This window comes from Crinia signifera, chromosome 8, assembly GCF_055691185.1.
Source record: "Crinia signifera chromosome 8, ASM5569118v1, whole genome shotgun sequence".
NCBI lineage: Eukaryota > Metazoa > Chordata > Amphibia > Anura > Myobatrachidae > Crinia > Crinia signifera.
Window position 1 is genome coordinate 76,525,082 of NC_139224.1, and position 21,688 is coordinate 76,546,769.

General features: G+C 37.2%; 1 protein-coding gene across 5 annotated transcripts in view; it reads right to left on the minus strand.

Moving 5' to 3' along the window:
* RBFOX2 (RNA binding fox-1 homolog 2) overlaps positions 1–21,688 on the minus strand; it is a 190,953-nt gene that overhangs the window by 4,281 nt on the left and 164,984 nt on the right. For all 5 annotated transcript variants that reach the window (XM_083156681.1, XM_083156683.1, XM_083156680.1 and 2 more), the window contains one exon: positions 1–5,673. This exon is cut by the window's left edge and continues 4,281 nt beyond it. In XM_083156681.1, coding sequence (XP_083012807.1) covers positions 5,629–5,673 — 45 coding nt within the window. In that variant the 3' untranslated portion in view covers positions 1–5,628. The remainder of the gene's footprint in view (positions 5,674–21,688) is intronic.

Genomic DNA, 21,688 nt, shown 5'->3' on the forward strand with positions numbered 1-21,688 from the left:
GACAGGGGCACATAGCGCCCCTGTCCATTACCACATCCCGGCCTCTTCATACATGGGGGAGAAGCGGTATCAGTGCACATAACGTGCGCTAATACCCCTTCTCCCCCATAACGACCGTTCATACATCTGCCCCATTGTCCCTAAAATTAGGTACAATTTCCAAGTATTGCCTCCAGTTTAGACCAGCGTGGTATCCGTTTTCTTTGTTTAAATGGTTTTCTAAATAAGAAGACTATACATTTCCTTTACAAATCTTAATGGCAGAGAGCAGTCAAATTCAGTTTCTTTCACTATAAAAATTCTGATCATAAAGAGTTAAAAAAAAAGTTATGTTTGAATACTGCAAAATAAAAGGATTTAGATATGTTAAAATGTTATAATTGGATGGAATAAAATTCTTAGTAATGTTCAGTAACTTCCTGCACCAGAAATCTAAGATTCCATTATACAATTACCAAAAAGTCTTTATTAACCCTTTGCAGTTCAAATTTTTTTTGCAATTCAAACAGTCTGGTTTCGATTAATTGCCATTTTAAAAATGTTTTATTCAAGAATGTTAAACGATATTAATGTTCTTATTTTAAAGTGGCTCACAATTGGATCTGCACTAGATGTTGGACCTGAAAGGGTTAAAGACCACATAATATTTATTATAGTTAAATGTTAAAAACGTAAAATAATGAATTTACTATTTTCAAATGCTTAATCGGATAGACAGATTCTACTGGATATAAAAAAGGTGCCCACTATTGTTCATGGCAACTTTTTTCAAAATATTATTTTATAATTACACTGCCTTATTTCCTCTGTCTTAGTGTGATATTATATATATATATATATATATATATATATATATATATATATATATATATATATATATATATATATATATATATCTATCTCTTATGGAAAAAAGTAAAGAAAAACATGCAAAAACAGGGTAAACCGTGCATTACATATCGGATACAGCATTTACAAACAAAACACACACAAACTGAATATGTGCCATGCTATTAAATCAGCATGGATGAATATAGTAACACAATCCAGGAACACAGCTAAGCTATTTTACCTTATATGAATCAATGTATGCCCATTATTCGAGCTAAGCTTTAACGCAATTTGCAAAGTACAAGTTGAAGCACTATATCACATTATATTTGAAATGCTACATGAAAGTTAGTTGTATAAGAAGCAGCTGCCTGCTAGAGTATTCCGATTAGGAGAAACACGCATATACACAAAAATATTTTACAGGAAAACAACAAAGGGGGGTATTCAATGTTAGGGTCACGGCAGTCGAGCTTGCTCAACCGCCGTGACCCAGTCCCATTCTCGGTCAGCTCAACCGAGAACATGCAGATGGGATTCAATGTCCCGCCTGCCGGGGAGCGAAAAGGGGGCGTGGCCGCGAGTTGTGGCCGGGAAGAGGCGAGCTGCAGCTTGTCACTTCCCGGCTGTTCTCGGCAGACTGAGCCCCACAGCTAGTGATGTGGGGCTTGTTCTGCCTAGATACCCTGCTCAATGCTCTCGGGGAAGACACCATTGAATAGGGCCCGGCGGGCATCTCCCCGACGGGAGGTGCTCGCTGGAGATTGAATATCCCCCAAAGTCTTCCTTTAGAATGTAAGCTCTCACGAGCAGGGCTCTCTCTCCTCTTGTGCTTTTCTTCAAATATATCTCTGCTACCCACAGAGTCCTGTTCCCTGTCGCAACTGTCTTTATTTACCATTTACTCGTCCTAATTTGTCTAGTACTGAAATTTATTTTTCTTAATTTTATTTAATCTACAGTATGTATTGTCAGGTGCTGTAGAACCCTTGTGGCATCATATAAATGATAACAAAAGGAAACTGGGTAGTATGACTAGTGCCATTTGTGTCAATTTCAGAGATTTCCAATGGCTTCACAGGTGCCAATGCTGTCCACTGGCCATCCTAAATTTAGATTTCTGTCCGTTTAAACAATATTTAGATTGTTTAGGGTAGGATCACAGCGAAACTGAATACAAGGTCATTCCATGCTAGTTTATCATAGAAAATGAATATTAAAAAAAATGCCATACACTACTACATTGCGTAAAAGTGGTAACACAATGTGGTTTCAGTATAGGGTCCCTTTGAGCAATTTTCTATTTCATGTAAAAACAAAAAACATACAAGTGCACAGTACTTTTCCAAATCCAACGGTTGAAATCACTAAATATGAATTGTCTTTGAATACATGGCAATTTTTCTCATTCATGGATACATTGAAGTTACCAGGGTATATTTATCTCTATGTAGGTATTCAGATGAGTGCGCACACACACACACAAAAATAAGTCTTCAGAGTTTTCAAAATATAACTTTCTATATATTAAGCAAAACTCTTAATTTGAATTGTGTTTTTCTTTATCAATTGTAAAACTTTCTAAAAAATCTTCTACTACCAAAACATAGTTCCCTAATAAGTAATGCTCAGTAAAGCTTGAAAATAAATAAAATTGTTTAATTTAATGCAATATTGTACTACATGAAACAACTATACATTTCAAGGTACATGACAAAACACTTTAATGACAGTTTCCCTTTAAAACATTACGTGAACTGAACTTTAGAGTAGAAGAAAAAATGTATTAATAAAAACAAATGGCAGAATGATCTTTTGAGCAGACTGACCATTTTTGGTAAAGGCTATTTCCAGAAGTTAAACAGCTTTAATAATTATCAACTGTGGTTTAGTCTACTAGCCACCTGATTCAGCAGGTCCCTTAAGTTCTGCCGTGGTCTTCAATAGAAAGGAGGAAGAGCATTCCAATAACCTAGTAGACCAATCTTACTGGACAAGCTCAATAGGGTGAACTGCTGCCGCGCAAATATTACATGTTTAATGTGTCCTACCCCACACAAATGTGAATTTACTGTAATAGTGGGCATTATCCATTAAGGAGACAATTTAATGAAAGTGATTTTGGGAAGGCAAATTGGTCTAGTAATATTCATTATATTATTGGATGGAGGAGGTGCTATGTATTTATATTATTTATAGTATAGATAATAGTATGCTGACACTAACACATGATCAGCTGCAGGGTACATTACCACCCCCTGCCCCAAATACAATGTCTGAAAGGTTGCATTTTATGTATGCAGCAATTTTAATTAAAACTATTTACTTAATTTGTGCTCAAGTGGGCATAAAAATATGAGTATCAATTTAAAAATAGGGACCAAATTGCTCTAAGTAACATTTAGGAATATACAAAAATTTCTTTAGCAGTTAAAACAGACATGAAATAGCACAGGGTTGAAGAGTAAAAATTATTTTACACATTAGCAATGCCTGTGCTTTTACATGATGTAAATTGCTGAAATAAATAGAACTGTATAAAATTCAAATTATATGACAGAATGCAATTCACCTGTATTAAGTGAACCCAAATCATTAACAAACCTAAAGCTCATTTAGTAAGTCTTTGCTGTATAACAATCAGTTTTCATACTTTAGCAAATGTCCACCAAGGAGGCTGCGTAAATGTTTAGATTGAAATACACATGTACTATACAATCTGATTCCTGTGACTCCATCTGATGGTATCCCCAATGCATTGCAAACAATGAGCTATTAAAATAGGTTAACATGCAGTTATGAACTGCATTCCTATCATAGCCAATGTATTGTAAAATCTGCAATAAAAAAAAAAAAAATCTAAAAAAAAAAAAATCTAAAAAAAAAATTTTTTTTCATAATGTCATACTGAATGCTATGGTTCCTATATTTTTGAATAAAGTAACCTTGACACTTACATCACACAGTTTGCTCAGTGCATAATATGCCACCTCATTAGTTTCTTTTCAGATACTAAATGCAACAAAAACAAATTATTGTGACTTGGTTAGTCTATTAAAATGTGTTTGTTGGGAAAATAAGTATTCAAAAGATTTCCAGTGACAACAACTGGCAATGTCCTGAGAAAATGCAGACAAAATGGGAGCCCTATTGATGATTGTGATACAGTATGCAATGGAAAATTCATATACCATGTAACTGCACCTTTGTCCTACATTCTTAGGACTATGAATAGAATACAGGTTACAATGGTAAGACACTGGCTCCACTGCAACGTGATACTATATAATTACCCCATTATACATTTACACCACAATTTATAATATCACTTATAGGAAGACAATGACAATCCACTTTTGTGGAAAGTTTTAAATTTTACCTGACTGATCAATGAATAGCTGCAATATTGTCAAGAGGAACAACAGGATGCCAACTCCCAGAATAATTCCTCCTATTCCCTTTCACAGGGATGTACTTGCTATATTAATCCCTTAAATTTCAAGGATTTAGAACTATAGCACTATAAATTAATGGAGATTATTACAGCTCCTTAAAATACAAAACAATGTTGCTGTTACCCCCTGGCTTTGAAGGTGTTAAGCAACTTACACAGTAAATAGCCCAATATCAACACTAAAAGGTGATTTTATGTGTGTGGGTGAATGTCTGGATAAAATATACAATGTCATATGGTGCAGCTTATTTCTGTGCTAGCTGCCATTCAGCGGTTGGGACCTTCTTGAGGACGGATATTGTGACCAGCACGAAAGGAGGACAATATGGAAACTGGTACATATAGCAATAAGACCATTCTATTACTCTAGTTACTGTTCCAAATAAGCAAAACTAAATTTGAGTCTAAAACAGAATATTAAGGACACAAAAGATAAAATATTCCTCAAGGTGCAGTCATGGAAACCAGGTTTCCGTACTGGCTAGCATGCTAACTTTTTATACTGCATATATTGTTTTGGCTTGAAGACAAAAAAGAGATACTTATAATATATATAGAGCTCATATTCTAATTTGTAAAACTTGCATTCAAGCCCATCATCTTTTTTTTTCTCCAGCACACAATCTTTCCAATAAGCAGAAGGAAGTTCTCCTTGTTATGGAAGAAATGCAACAGCTGGGAAAATGGCATGGAATCCCAAAATAATGTAGGTAGTAAACATGCCAATTCTATATGGCAACATTTTGGCTTCATGCTAATATTTCCTCTAATTTTTACGAAATTTTCTGAAATGTCTAGGAACATAAAAGCAGGAAAAAAAAAAATCATCATCCTTCATTACCAAAAGCTTTTAGTTTAAGGGAGTTGTAATTAAAAACACAAATCATTACTCCACCTTTTTGTCATCTTTCATAATTTTCAGCTATCCTATTTTTTTTCCAAGTTTAGAAATAATAGAAAAAAAAGCTCACAGCACAGTTATGTAAATATTATATATACACGCACTTTTACCACAGTTTAAAAATAAAAAATAAACACAATCTTTGGAACAAAATGAACACACCCCTTAAAAAAACAAAACCAAAATGCAGAAATAAAAATTGCAGAGTTGAAAAGAAAGCTGAGGTATAAAAAAATGTCCTTTTGTTTGTTTTGTACATATTTCAGCTGTATCCATCCATCCGTCTTGCACTGCCAGAAAATTCCTGGAGTTTTTCTTTCTTTTTAAGTATTGCAAAAGCCGGGCCTCGCAAACTTTGATAGTGTAGGGAAGGGGAAACAGGCAAATAGGGCGAAGGGCAGTTTTGTCCAAGTTTAATAGGGAAGAATAGGCTTACGTCACTTCAGTACGGAGCAAATCGGCTGTAACCGCCTCTGTATAAACTCGCCTGAAAAGTAAAAAAAATAAAAAAGAGCATTAATTTTACAGTTTCAAATACAATAAAAGCTTCAAAGAATAGTTATTGGAGTAGATTCGGTTTATATTGCATGCATATCAGTAGGAATGCCAGCCTAAATAAAATAAAGCAACTCCATTTAAAATATTACAGCAGTGGAGATGACAGTAATGAGAATGACTAAGAATGTTCAATCCCATATACAGGCCAAAATAAGATATGTACACAGTTCTAAAAGACTTTATATATTTATAAATGTGCAAACAGACTAAACATGCCATTTGTACAAAAAGAATGAAAGTATTAGATGACCACTCCACAAAAACAGAATTTGTCCCAGTAGAAACAAGATTGTTATACATTGGCAGTGTGACTGGGGTATGAAGGGGCCCACTGGAGGATAACAGTAAGTAAGGGGTTACGGCATAATTTTTCAAAATATATTGCTGGTACGCAGTACCACCCTGCTTCGTTCTTCCCCAACCCCTCCCGCACCTCCGCCACTGTGAGTAGGAGAGCAGAGCACAGCTCCTTCCTCCACCCCTCCAGCGGCTCTCGACCATTTAAAATGCTGCACAGCTCCTGAGTCAAAGCTTGCAGCAGCCGCAAGCTCTAAAATGGCTCACGAGTCAGTGCGCCATATTTGAAATGACCGAAAGCCACCAGAAATGTGAGGGATTCCAACAGCCCGGTACTACCAGTGGCCAACAGGGCTCTGTGGCCTATCATTGCCACCGATAAGGACCTCAAATGCTTCAATTCTACAAGATCAATGGTATGCTATCGTCGAGGAAGAAACCTGCGTGATAAATTGGTGCACACTGACATAATGGGTTTTGATAATTGTTTAAGTACCAATCTGCAAATGAAGCGACCTGGATGCTATAAGTGCATTAAGTGTGTAACTTGCCAATACAGTACCTCATCACGGGCAGTTCTTTTAAGGATCCACATGGCCAACATGAGTACAAGTTTAAACACATCCTGACCTGCTGCACCAAATATATTGTCTACATCATCATATGCCCATGCAGACTATATTATGTCGGCATGTCGACCAAACAATTTAAAGAACGCATGGCCATGCACAGGTCAGCCATTAAGGCTGCCCTCAGTGATAAGCCTAACTATCAACCTTTAGCGTCCCACTTCAAACAATGTGGACATGCTCTTTCCTCACTGTGATACATGATCATTTACCATGTCCCTCCTCTTACTAGAGGTAATGACAGTCAGAATATTTTACTAAAACTAGAAGCTAATTGGATTTTTCGTCTGGGGACCGTTTCCCCAAATGGCCTGAATGAACGTATCACATGGAATGCGTTACTATAACCACTGTTTATATGTATGGCCTCTTTTCTCCTGTTCTACTTCTGCTGTTTCTTATCTTCTACATTTCCTTACTTATCTATAAGTAAGCATTATGTACTTGTCTTATTGCATATTTTTTGCATAGACGTCCAGATCAAGTAATGCATAGCAGACTAATCCAAAGCAAACATGTTGGGGCATAGGGCAGCATTCAATGTGAAAAATTCTCTGTGCATGGCGAGAGATTTTTTCTCTCGCCATGCACTCGCCCTGTTCCGGAGGGCTCGCTGCCACTCCTGCTCCCACTATTCAATGTGGTTAAGACTCGCCGCCACTAGCGGCGAGTCTTAACCCCTGCAGCGGACGAGCGTCCGTGGCAGGGAGCCGGGGGACGGTGGCAGCCAGGGAGATTAGTCTCCCTGGCTGCCCCAGAACATATGTGGAGGGGAGGTGGGCTCCCCGGGACCCAGGCAGCACAAGCTGCCCCCCCCTATAGCCAGCGGGGGACCCAGTATTCACTGCACCCGATCGTGCATATGTAATGATCGGATGCAGTGAATATATGAATATCTAATGAGCGGCACGAGAGCTCCGGGCCCCCTGCTAGCTGCTCTGTGTAAAAAAATATATATATATATTTTTTTTAATTAAATATATATTCATGTGCTATAAGCACATGAATAAAAATAACATGCCCCTTCACAGAAAAAAAATTCTGATTTTTTGACACCAAAACTAAAAAAAAAAAAACCTTTTAGTTTAAAAGTTCACATTCCAGTTCTCCATGAAAAGATGGAGAATTGCTACACGGCGAAAATCACTTAAAAAGACGGCGAAAATATCACATTGAATAGGGTGGTTCACTTTTGGAGAGCAAAATGCTCCCTTCCAACGCGAAAAGAGCACAAACTCACCATAAAACAAGGCGAATTTTTCTCATTGAATACTGGCCATAGTAATAATTCTGTGGATATCACTTGTTCATGTAACATTTTTTTCTTGTTTTTAATTCAGCCGCTGTATGCCTGAGCCCAGGTGGATCACGTAGCCGGGTTGCCGAGCAACACCCAAGCAGGAAGTGCGGTGTGAGCCGGCGAAGTTGGGTGGTAGCTAAGCAACGCCAAAGCGGAAGTGCGTCATCTGACTACTTCCGCTCCATGGCACGGAGGACGCCGCGGGCCGGGACACACGACATCCACAGCTCTATAAGGTGAGGTGTTTGTATGTCACATGTGTCTGTTACCTGAAGACAGACGGACGGACGGGGGGGGAGGGGGGGGTCAAGCACTCCCAATAACATGCAATAATATGCCGATGCCTTCACAGGAAATAATGAATAAAGCATAGGAAGGTGCGGCACTCGGAATGAATCCAATAAATACTCAGGAAACCATGAGAGTAGACAACTTTTGTCAAGTCTTACATCAATGTGTATATATATATATATATATATATATATATATATATATATATATATATATATATATATATATATATTTTTTTTTTTTTTTTTTTGAAGATTGCAGGCTAACAATGCTGTACATGTTTTAAATAGATTTATCAAAAGGAAAAAGTTTAGGACCGTATATTTACCAAAGGAAAGAAAAAAAGACTTGCTAGGGGCACTCCGTAAATACAATTATTTTATAAAATGTAACTTAATAGTTTGTTTCAAATATTACAACAAACAACACATAAGTACATAAGAGATTTGGAATTTGTATGACCACCTTATTGTTTGTTGCGTGTGCTGGGTTCAATATTCAATACAGCATTTATATCCAGGGACCAATATATAAGTCTGTTTGTAGCCCGTGCAATTACAAGATAGGTCTCTAGACAGGTTAAGCAATTAACCATTTTTTTCTGTCTACAGTATATTACTTTTCCAGCGTAAAATATAACAAGCATTTTGTGTAAAAAAATAAAAAAGCCCTGGGTTACGAAGATATTGTAATATTTTAAACAAATTATTAAAATTAAAATGTTTTAAAAATAATTGTATTTACTGAGGGCCCTTTGCAAAGAGTCTTTACTTTATCAGCTTTTATTCTGACTTGAGGGAAGCACCACCAACTCGTTAATCACTACCAGTCTGGGGATACAAATAGTTAGCTATCTAATTGTATTTATACTGCTCACATATAGAGGCTAAAGGGAATCTCATTTCTTTGTGTTCTAAAAAAAAAAGTTTTGCAATCATGATCCCACAATAGCAGAAGGTCTTATGCTGGCCATACACTACTAGAGTAGCTTACAACCAAGCATCCAACTAGTTGATTGGGTGTAATACAAATCTGGTACTGATGGAAGCAAATGTAATTTGTAATTCAGTAATTTGCTCTCAAAATCTGTAAATGGACAAAAACGGTCTTTCAGACAAGGTACAGTATTGGACTGTTAGACAAAAACATTGATTTAAACAATTTGATTCACTTTTCCTGGGTTTGTAAGTAAATTGCTAATTGTCATTTGCTCCCATACTGTACCAGATTTTCAGTCCAACCAAGCAACTTGTTGGATAAAAGTTGGTATAGTGTATAGCCAGCATTACATGCAGTGTTTAGGGGAGGGCAAGTCGTGCAAATCGCATGAGGGAGCCCACATCCCCCACTGACTGTAGTATGCAATTAACTGGCTATTTCTGTGTCCATATTATACCTCCCAATGCCTAATGCTCTGCTTACTGGGTGGAATTTATCAGAATCACGCATACAGTATGTCGTGACATCACTATGTCAGGCCTATGCTGTTTGTAAGGAATGCCAAATAGGAGTCTGTGTACACTGAGGGGAATAAAGGAGGTGCACAGGGGACTGGACAGAGCTGCCGGTGACCACAATTCTGAGAGTCACCTCAGTATGTACAAGTACAGAAAACACTTTAGTGGTTTCCAAGTAAAATCCTAGTCTTTATTCTAGGGTCTTTCTGACCTTCCATTCCTCTTTATGTGTCTCTTTCCTTCCTTCTTACTTTCTCCTCTCCTAACCTTACCCTGTCTATGCCAGCATCTCTCCTTACACTTTATGTGCCAGTCACTTTCTTACTCTGATTTGACCGCTCTCTACCTCTCCTTTGCCTGGGGGTCTCTCTCCATCACTATGCAACTTCCGGTCTCATTCACATGGCGTGCATAGAAGTAGGATTTACTAGGCGGAATCCTTGCCCACTGTTGTGTTGTACATTATATATTGTATGTTACAGCATAGACCCTTGATGGTTAACCTTGACACTCCAGATGTTGTTGAACTACACATCCCAGCATGCCCCGCTTCAGTATTAGCATGGCCAAATAGCAAAACTGTAGCAGAGGATGATGGGATGTGTAGTTCAACAACATCTGGAGTGTCAAGGTTAGCCATCAAGGGCATAGACCATGAAGTGATATTACCAGTGCCTCTATACATTGAATACTGTAAAATTGTCTTTTTTCTACTGTGGGCAAGGTGTTTGCTTTTTGTCTATCCGGGTGAATGTTTTTTTTACCTCTGGAGGGGGCCAATATATGTGTGAAACCATATATGTTTTTCTCATTCATATTCAATCATATATAACTTGGATGACCGTCTTTATGAAGATCCAAACAATTACCATTTTTTTTAAATTGTACACAAATTAAATAAGATCACACTGTACATTGTCCTAAATACATATAGCTATACACTTTCATGCAACAGTATTTGGCCAAAGCTTATAGGTTTGCTTATATTGCTCACTTAATGATTTTAAGGAGCAATTAAAGTTATCATGTTTAGAAACGAGACTAGGATTTTACTTCAAATATACTAAGCTTAATTTACAACATTAGTAAAAAAAAAAACAGCATATTTCAATTTGAAGTCCCAAGAGTTTATGGATATGCTAAAGCATGTAATTTAAAGCTGGCCATTAATAAATCTGATTTGTAAAAATATTTTTTTTTATGTATTCATTAAATATTGTAGCCTTTAAATTAGCTCAATACAAAACAACAAGACACAAACATGACAACATACATTCTGGACAACCCACATGTAAATCAAAAAGGGAAGATAAATACTACGGGGGCTTTTCAATGTTTCCCCTTTTTGCTGATGTCCAGAAATAAGGGGGTTTGGACTTCTCATTCCTGGCCATTTACATCATGGAAATGGTCAGGATTTGCATTTGCAGATCCGGGTCTTTGAAAAAAAACAGAATCTGCACGTACACAATTTTAAAATTAGCGGACGCTAGATCGAATGCAAATGTAATCTATTCTTTGCGGAAATTGATGCTACGTCTACATTTTTTGCGAAAAACAGACATTGACTACCCCTATGATCTTAAAGATTAAGGGAAACCGAAGACTCCCAGCAACTTTGATCAAAGATGAATCAATAAAAAAAATAGACAGATTCTAGTATTAGTTGATACAGCCTGACAAGCTGTCTCTGGGATACTGGAGTTTGCTGTGTCTTGAAAAAGGGTCAGATGTGGACCCGAAACGTCAACTATGCCTGTTTTTAAGGATGAAATATTAAAAAGATGTACTTTTTACATGGACTTTAACAAAGTCTATTGAGTGCGCTCATTGCTTCCTTGGAGATTATATATATTTATTTATGTTCAAAGGATCCATAGCAATCCAAGAAGGGCACTCACCAAGTCCAAGAAAAAGGATCAGTTTTTAATGGTATCTCAGAATAATTACATCTTATTTCATGGTTAGTCAACGTTTCAGAAACTAGGGGGGCTTTACCAAGACTCAGCACATCAGTTCATTCTAACACCTCCAGGGATCAGGATACACTTATCGTGTCTCAAGAGCACAATGCAAATCACAGCATCTAGTACAGCTATGTAGAGGAGATACGGGAGCTGCATAGGCTCAAACTGCCTATACCACATGACCAGTGAAGGCAATGCTATTGGTGGACCTGACCCAAGGATTATGCATCCAATATGGCCTTGTGTTCCATGTCAGGCACCAGTGCATTCCAGCACCACCATGTACTCTGTGATGTACCTCTTCTTTCTTTAAACGTTGATTCCATAACACATACTAACTTTCTCTGAATACCTGGAAGACTTCATGATGTAGAGCCCATACCCCCCACAACAACTTTTGCTGGACTTAAAATAGGTAATCAACAATGGCATCTTCCTTGCTACACAAAATGTAGTAAATTACTTTAAATTTCTTTCTGCCTATAATGTTTTTATTGGGTAGGGGTCATAGGGTCAAGAGGAAGGTCACCATGTATTGGTTGACAACTGACGGCAGACATGCATCAAGGTTAACATGTATGAAGGTTGACCGTGTCATTAGGAAGAAGAACCTTCTGAAGAAACCGCCATACATAGTAGTGGAGAAACGCTTAAAGGGGACCTTCCTGACCAGATACTCCATACTTACCAGTACCCGTTGGGATTCCAGCTTTGATCGGCGCCTTCCCTCCACATTTGGGACACTGAGCCACACTCTGTTGGAAATCCCTCGGTGGCTGTGTTCAGGACTGAGCACCGTAGCCGCACACCTCAGGAATGATTGACAACTACGCCAAGGTGAGATACGGACACTATATGTGGGTGTGATACCACTGCCTTTGGTGTATGCTACAACAGTGGTTCTCAACCTCGGTCCTCAGGATCCTCACACAGTGCACATTTGCAGGTCTCCTCACAGAATCACAAGTGATATAATTAGCTCCACCTATGGGTCTTTTAAAATGCGTCAGTGAGTAATGAGTACACCTGTCGGGTGACCTGGAAAACGTGCACTGTTGGGGGTATTTGAGGGCTGAGGTTGAGACTGTGCTACACCACCACTTCAAAAGTCTGCCTTTCACGGATGTTTAGAGACCACTTGCAGGAGAACTATTAGTGTGCCTTGTGCATGTAATTTCACTGCATTTAAGGTTTTCTGCTCACAGCTATATACACGGTGGTGCCTTTACATCTGGGCACATTTATCTGTGGATACAAATCACCTCATCTTGGTCCAGATATTACCAGTGACCAGGACATCTATGACTGAGTGGATATAATTCGATCAGCTGTAAACCATTCTTTTGCCTGAAGCCACCTCAGTATCTCAAAATATATCCTGTACACTATTTCTGGAGGTCGAGCATAGTACTGATCAGTTAATAACTGCTGGACTGGTTTAATCAAATTAATGTTTTTACACATTTAGGCGTCGGGTCTGTTTAATTAATTTTAATATTATTATTATTATTATGATAAGCTGTGTTTGTTGCTGATAATTGTTTTATTTATGTTTTGTTTGATTACTAAATGTGTTAATTTGCTTTTTCACTTGACTTCTATATACAAATAATAGCCTGCGAAATAGTGACCCAGTAAGCTATCTGGGAGCTGTTTTATGGTTAAAGTAATTAAAATATCTTTATAAACTTCTTAAAAGTGTCTAGACAGTTTGGCACACCAGCATGCCTAGGGTGCGTTCACCATAAAATTGGCTATATCAGGTCCATGCTTTAAATCTTTGCATCCCGTTTTTATTCATGTTTTAAGTATAATTTTGCAGTATAAATGATTGCAGTTTAAAAAAAAATTAAATGGAGGAGATTTCTTACCAAATCTCTCTCTTTCTGATTCTCTCACCCCATTACTGGTCTCTAATGTTAGATTGTGTCACCAGTGATGATCAAATTCCACTATTTCATATGATAATATGGGACATTGACAAACTTACTGAGTAACCTCAAATCCAGAATAGTGATGAATGCATTTGAAGTAAAACATAAAATAAAAACCTGTGGTCTTTTTGATTTGGAGGAATTAGTGAAATTGTTTGGCCATCATTAATGTTCGTAAATGGTCATGAAAAGATCTTTGATGGCATGAATAATTTTATTTTGGGATATTGATGGAACTATTGACATTATATCCGTAGTTAGAGAACTTGAGAGATAAGCATCTTAAATAATGTAGGTATGTGACAAGCTTCAGTCATGCCCTAAATTGCACAAGCCCAGTTAAACATTAATAAATGAACATTTAGATTTTTCAAAATTAGAACATGCTAAGGAGACAGATCTTATTTACTTCCATTCTGCTTAATGAAGCCACAATATAAATGTAATAGGATACATTGACAGCAGTCTGTTCATATACAGTTTTAGGTTCTACATAAACTTGTCTGATTGTGTCTAAGGATTCCATCCCGGTGCATTTTTTCAATCCCCCTTGTTCTGCACTGCATGGTCACTTACACTGCGGTGGTGACAGGCAGTAGCAGGACCATCTCCAGCGGGCGGGCGGCTGGGAGCAGCACAGCGGGTGGTCTGCTGGGAGCTGCACAGCGGGCATGTGACCAGGTGATAGAGTTCAGAACAGTGTGCTGTAGTCATGGCTGTGGCCGGGTTGTGCAGCGTGATGTGATGTCAGGGGTCACACTGCGCAGCCCGGCCGCCACCATGCCACTACAGCACACTGTTCCAAAGTCCGAACAGTCTGCTGCCTGCCGTTATTTTGAAATTGGGTACTAATCCTGCAATTCTGGGATTGGAAGGCTCAATCCTGGGAATCAAAGCCTGCCGTTTTTTGTCCAAAATCCTGGTAACCCGCCGATCCAGGGATTGGCCTCCCTAATTGTGTCCATTTGTGTTTAAGTTTTATAATATTTAAATATTAGCTTTATTGCTATCCAACGCTTCTACAGTACATAAAGCTTTTGTAGATTATATAAACTGTCAATGTACACACACACACACACACATAAATATATATGTGTATGTATACATACATACATACACACACACACACACACTGCAAAATCATAGATTAAACATTGTAAATCATTAACATGTTAAATGTTATAGAATATTTATGCCTTAGATTTAAAGATTGATTTAGTTTAATCATTTTATCCCTAAGTAAAATTAATTATGACTCAAATTGAAGGGGGCGGGGGTATACACAAATAATATGGGATTGGTATGTTTTGTTTAAAGTTATCTTTACTAAATTACAACATTATGTAGCAAGTTCACATTTTCTTGTCAACATGAACGCTATCAAAATGTCAGCAATGACAAATTTCAACCCTAAACTTTCTATGGTTCACAAATTGACCATGCAACACTGTTATATGTTGACATATTAAGTATGTTGAATGACCATTCACACTATGGTTAGCGAAACACGTCACATCTTGTGGCGCTTTGAGTAACAGGTACTTGTAAGGTTGTATTAACCACACTTTTGAATTAACCAGTCTACAGGTGAAACCCAGAAAATTAGTATAATGTGTAAAAATTTATTTATTTCAGTAATTCAACTTAAAAAGGTAAAACCAATATATTCTATAGACTATAGAACAAGTGGTGTGTGTTGCGCAATTAATAGCTGCTGGCACAGGGCTTTGTCAAAAACCCCAAAATTACTAATAAAGGAAAAAATGGAGGTGTGCCAGCGCTTGCTGTTTTAATAATTAATAACACGGTTCTCTTTAAGAGTTTTTTATATATAAAAAGCATATGAATTAAATACATACATTTATACAAATATAGAAAATAAAAAGTTTAAAATTATCTCGTAGTGGTGTGAATCAATTAGCAGATCTTATTGCTTGAAGGTATTGATACCAATTGTCCCGATATAAAGGGGGGAAGGGTGATATGCTGACAATTATGTTTATATTACCATCCTTTCGTTCTGGTTCTTTTCTTGTTAGCCAGATGAATTGTGACAACTGTGGTTCTTGTTTGCCTTATATTTTCAAAGGCTCAAGGGTCCCAATGATATGTCCTCCTTTTCTTGGAAATTAGGGATGATGCTGTAACCCATTCTATAGATTCATTACATGCAATGTGAGATATCAAGCCTTTGTTGTAATTTTGATGATTATGGTTTACAGCTTATGAAAACCCCCAAATGCAATATTTTACATTAAAATCAATACATAAATATCAGCCCCCTGAAAAGTATGAGTGGTGAGGACAGTAGAGAAGATTATTGGAACGGACCTCCCCCTATAAGGGAACAATACTTAAGCAGCGTCAAGTCGCCAAGAACCACAAAAAGTTTCTTCCCGATAGCTATTCAGCTATTGAAAAAATACTCTAACACTGCTAATCTAAAAACACTGAACTGCTCTGTCTAACCTTGAAAACCATAACATGTGAATTGACATTTGTATGCACAACTGATGCAATGTATATATGTCTTGTTAAAGGGATTCTGATTATCGTGCATATGTACTCAGTACTTGGTTTGGGCCCCTTTTTTTATGAATTACAGCATCAATGCAGCATGGCATGGTTAATATCAGACAGTAGCATTACTGAGGTGTTATGAAAGATCAGGATGCTTCATTGGCGGCCTTTAGCTCTTCTGCATTGTTCGGTCTCATGTCTCATATTTCTTTTGCCAATGCCCCATAGATTCTCTATGGGGTTCATGTCAGGTGAGTTTGCTAGTCAACCCAGCACAGTAATCCCACAGTGATTGAACCAATTTCTTTGTACTTTTGGCTGTGTTTGAAAATCAAATTTAAAAAAAGGCAGCATCCGCATAAAGCTTGTCTGCTGAAGGAAGCATGAAGTGCTCTAAAATGTCCTGGTAGACGGCCGCTTTGAGTCTGATGTTTTTTGTTCATGTGCGGTTTCATAAGAGTTATATGACGTTTGAAGCCCATGTCCAGGATCACTCGTTGTGTGGTGGGCTCTCGATGCACTAACTACAGCCTCAGTCCACTCCATGTAAAGCTCCCCCACACTTTTTAATGGCCTTTTCTTGACAATCCTCTCCAGGCTGCGGTTATCCATGCTGCTTGTGCACCTTTTCTTTCACACTTTAGCCTTCCACTTAACTTTCTATTAATGTGCTTTTACACAGCACTTTGAGAACATCCAATTACTTTTGCAATTTCCTTTTGAGGCTTTTCCTCCTTCTGGAGGGTGTCAATGATGATTTTCTGCACAACTGTCAGGTTAGCAGCTTTCTCTAGGATTGTGAATTCTACTGAACTAGACTGAGACCATTTAAAGGCTCAGGAACCCATTGCAGGTGATTTGGATTAATAAAAGTATTAGAGTGTGACACAGATTATTGCTTACAGTTTATGAAAACCTCAAATTCAAAATCTCTAAAAATTTGAATATTTTGAAATGGTTTAATAATGTAGGCTCAAGTATAACAGATAAAGGCTTGAAATAGCTCACTGCATGTAATGAGTCTATAATATATAGCTGTAGTTTCACCTTTTAAGTTGAATTATTGAAATAAATGAACTTTTGCACTATATTATAATTTTTCGAGTATCACATGTATATGCTGGAATAAGTTTATAATAGATACAGATCTATATTTACACACTTCTGCACAGTTATATTTACGGATTTCATATGTACTTCTGCAACAATCCATATAAGTCAGTCCATATTAATATACATTTTTAAGCTTTGTTAAATTCACACTATGCTCTCTCCACACCTTACAATAACAATGTCCAAATGTCTTGGCCATTTCATTTATACCATGAAACCCATTAGATGACCTACATATTAGATAAAACCTTTAAAGATAGAATATTTACAGCAGTACAGCAGGCATAGTTTGTTTGCTTAGCCACTTGCCTGTCCCCATGAGTTAATATAATTAGTCTCTTACCAGAGACCACACCCAATCACCTTACTGAAGGATAACAATGTTCGAGGGGAAGGTGAGAATACATGCTTCATTTTCTCACTGTGTGTAGGAAATGAGAAGGTGGAACCAGTGAGCAGAAAAGCAGAGGGAGTGGTAAAGAAAGATTGTAAAACATTACAAATTATACATGTGTGTTAAACACTCCATCCTCCAGTTACTGCAGTAATCTAGGATTCAAGAAGAGGTATAGTAAACACATAAGAACACTAACAATTTAATTTGCAAATAAAAAATAAATAGCAACCTCCACATTAAATGGGATGTCAACTTATGAGATAATTAACAGACCTTTTTTATTGCCAAAATAATTTCATACAAGCAAATTTAAATCTCCAGACCACAAGTAGAAAAATGAAAACATTATTTTAACGTTTAATTTTAAAATAGGTAATTCAGAAAATAAGTTACGTTTCAAATAATCAATTGACTAAATAAAAAAAAGTGGTAAACTAGTCTAAACATACAGTCACGCCAACCTAACCTAAATATTCAACATAATTATACTTTCACTCACATTTTGTAACTGATTGAGAAGAACAGAGTACAGGTAGCTCTTACATACTGCAGTTATGGTGTCATTCAATCCATTAAAGTTATAAATGGTTACTGTATTACACAGGACCAGATTTAGAAAGGTTCTGACCAGCGCCTCTAAATGTACTTAAAGTAAATTAAGTGCTAAGAGGTCCAAAGCCTGTGCCTGTGAGAACAGTTAAAATCCTGTTTGGTCTCTACAAAACCCTGAAATAGAACCCAGAATAGTACAGGGGTTCATAGATTCATATATGCCTTAAGCACTGAACTCGCTATTATTTCTTCATAAAGTGCTCAGAAATGTTAAGTGTTTTCATGACTAAATAAGGTCCTGAGCATTTACTTAAAAGTTATCCATCATGATTTAATTTGAAAAAAAAAAATACTTCAGACATTATATTATTATATAGTGTATTGTATAGAGTTCCCAGGAAGGTGCTAGGGTGAATCAAGGGGCACAGCTACCTCTGGTTGATGGCCAGAGAGCAAGTAAGCACTTCGCACTGATGTCCAGATTCCGCCATCCTGAGATGGTGAATCTGAATGCCATTGAGACGCAGAAAAAGCTTTCCATTTCTTCATGAATTGCACTCACCGGGGTGCAACTGGAGAAGTCACAAACTATATAAAATATTTTAATTTCTTGGATTTATGTTTATTATATTTTTTAGCCAAACTGAATACTAACAGCATTATTTTGACCCAACTTTTTTTAAAAAAAGGGACACTTCAATAATTATTTTGGCTAAAGGGTGCCACGAAGTAGTCAGAGACCCAAAAGGGTGCCCTGAACTGAAAAGTTTGGGACCAACTGTTCTAAAAGTTAAGAGACAAGAGTCCAAATGTACTATTGGATGTCTCTCTATAAAGTCCATAACAGTGCCACTCACATCGAGCTGCAGAGAAATATTGCCAATTTTGTAACTGTTGCCCCCAACTGTTGTTATGTCAGCTAAAGCATTTTTACAGCATAAGCATTAGAACATGATGCTTTACAATCACATTCAAATTTAAAATGCGGACACAGGTAAAATTAAAGCCAGGTCATCAAGATTTGGTGTTGACAAAACACATGCATTCCATCTAACCAGATCTCTATTGCTTAGGTGAATAATTTATTTAAGGGCTGGTCTAACCATTTTTTTTTTTACAGGTATGGAACATGGGCTTAGGTTGACAGTCAAAAGGTTGACATGGGGTTTTTGCACTTTTTTACCCTAATGCCAACACAGTCGACATGGACACTATCAGTGAAGCGCTGTGCTTGCCATGGTTTGGGCACAGTGCCTCACTACAATCAGCACACTTTTATTGTTCCACCACTCCCTAGTACACCCGTCGGCTTAAAAAAAAAAAAAAAAAAAAAAAAGGGAAAACCCACGTCAACCTAATGACCCATCAACCTAAGCCAATGTTGACCTAATGACTGTATACCCCATTTTACTGCTATCACAAGTTAGGTGGCATTTTAAACATTTATATATAACAATTTTTCTCCATCTAAACTGGAGAAAGCACAGAAATAAAAATTCTGTAAGCAGAACATTGTCATTCTACATTCAGTACTATTCTCTCCAGAGCACTCTATATGGTACACCTTCAAAACTGAATGTTCTCCACAGGAAAGATTACATAAATAAATAAATATGTTGTATTATAACATTCTCAATGACTGTTCCAGACACAACAGTTGAAGTAGTTACCACTTTCCTTCTTTAACCCTGAATGCCGACATCTGTGTGAGATGCACAAAATATCTGCTAAAAAATTTCAATATCTCTGTAAGAGATGTGCAAAAAACCCTATTTTATATTCTCTATACAAGGTAAACATTACAGGTCATTACGATGAATAAAAATGTTTGCTTGGCAATTTTGACACCAATTTTGTCAAATTCACTTGGCACTCAAAGGGTTAAATTGGTAATTCAAAGAAAAGTTTTCCAAAACAGAAACTTCACTTATCTTCCAGCTTTTGTCAGGGGACGAAATCTCTATACAAACTTTTTTTCTTCATCAACCCTGTGAGTGCTGGGCTGTTCCTTTCCTTGTCTAAGGTTGGGAAGTGCAAATTTACATTCTCTTCTGAATATACCTTTAGCGAGTGCACCAAAGTGGAGAGGAAAAAGTACTCTCTTTTGTTTGGGGGCACTCTTTTAACTAGTCAATGTGACTTGTTACGAAACAAAAAAAATTTTGCTTTTAATATTTACTATTTAAAGCGAGTGCAGTTTTACTAGCAAGGTTCCACTGCCATACCTTATTAGGGAGTGCAGTTTTGTATCATCACTATATATCTCTATCTCTCTATATCTTTAGAGAGAGAGTTCAGATTCATAGCTCCTCCATTGGTGTGAATGTATGATAATCATCTTCAAGATAATTAATCACGCATGCAGAAGAAATCTAAAAAGTGCTGGTGCAGAACTCTTATACAAATCAAATTTCTCGAACATAAAACAAAATACTTATTGTACACAATTGACAAAATAAACTCCGATAAAACTATACAATAGATGTGCATACCATATGTTCTAGAATGTGTACAACATGAACTCCCAGAAAAAGAATAAAGGTGACCACCCAACATTAATGCGGAAGAGGAAAGAGCCCACCTATTACAGGTTGAAAAAGCGGGCAGCTTAGGGGACGTTATTATTGTGGGAGATTCCAATTATCCAGACATAAATTATGTCATGACATATATGACATGCAATAAAGCTATGGGAAATGTTTTATTAAAACATTAAATTATCATTATTTATCTCAGTTAATTGAGAAACCAACTAGAAATAACATCCTGTACCTTTTAATAAGTAACAATGGGGACAGTCTTTCAAACAAAACCATAAGGGAAAAGGTGTACAGTATGTTACTGCGCTATGCTTGTTTCAGCTGCTTTAATATGTATGTGCAGGTTTTAGTAAAAAATTTGAAGCGCTTGTAAAATATAAGTATAAAGTATATAAATAAGGTGTTTAAACAATGTGCTTGCCAGTAGGGAACAAAGGGGTAGGTTAGGGATTTAAAAGCTTTTGCTTCAAATGTTTACAGCCCTTTTTATAGATCAGCTGTGGTTGGGTATAAGTATCGGTGGCTTCGGGGATCACGCACTTGTATACAGGCCTACACTGTTCCTACAATACCTTTGCTTCGTTTGCGGGTGTTAGTGCGGCACTGTTACTGGTGTTGTTCTTCGCGTCTCCATCTCCAGAGTCCTCCAGCCGGTCACTGAAACCGGACCGAAGTTTGGGCAGCGGGTCTCCGGCTGTTTGTTTGCATGCTGCCAGCAGGTTCAACTAACACGTTTTGACTATTCACTCTTTGTCAAGGATGTTGGACCCTTGCTGGGACCTCCTTTTTATCCTATAAAAACTTTATTTAAAAAACTTTATAAGTACATTTGTTTTTTCGGAAGTTGTCTTAGGAAAAAGGGAAGTTGTCATCATTTGGGCGGCAAGCACATGTTCTATTGTTATATGTGAAGTTAATGCAGTTTTTTTGTTTGTTTGATAAGAATT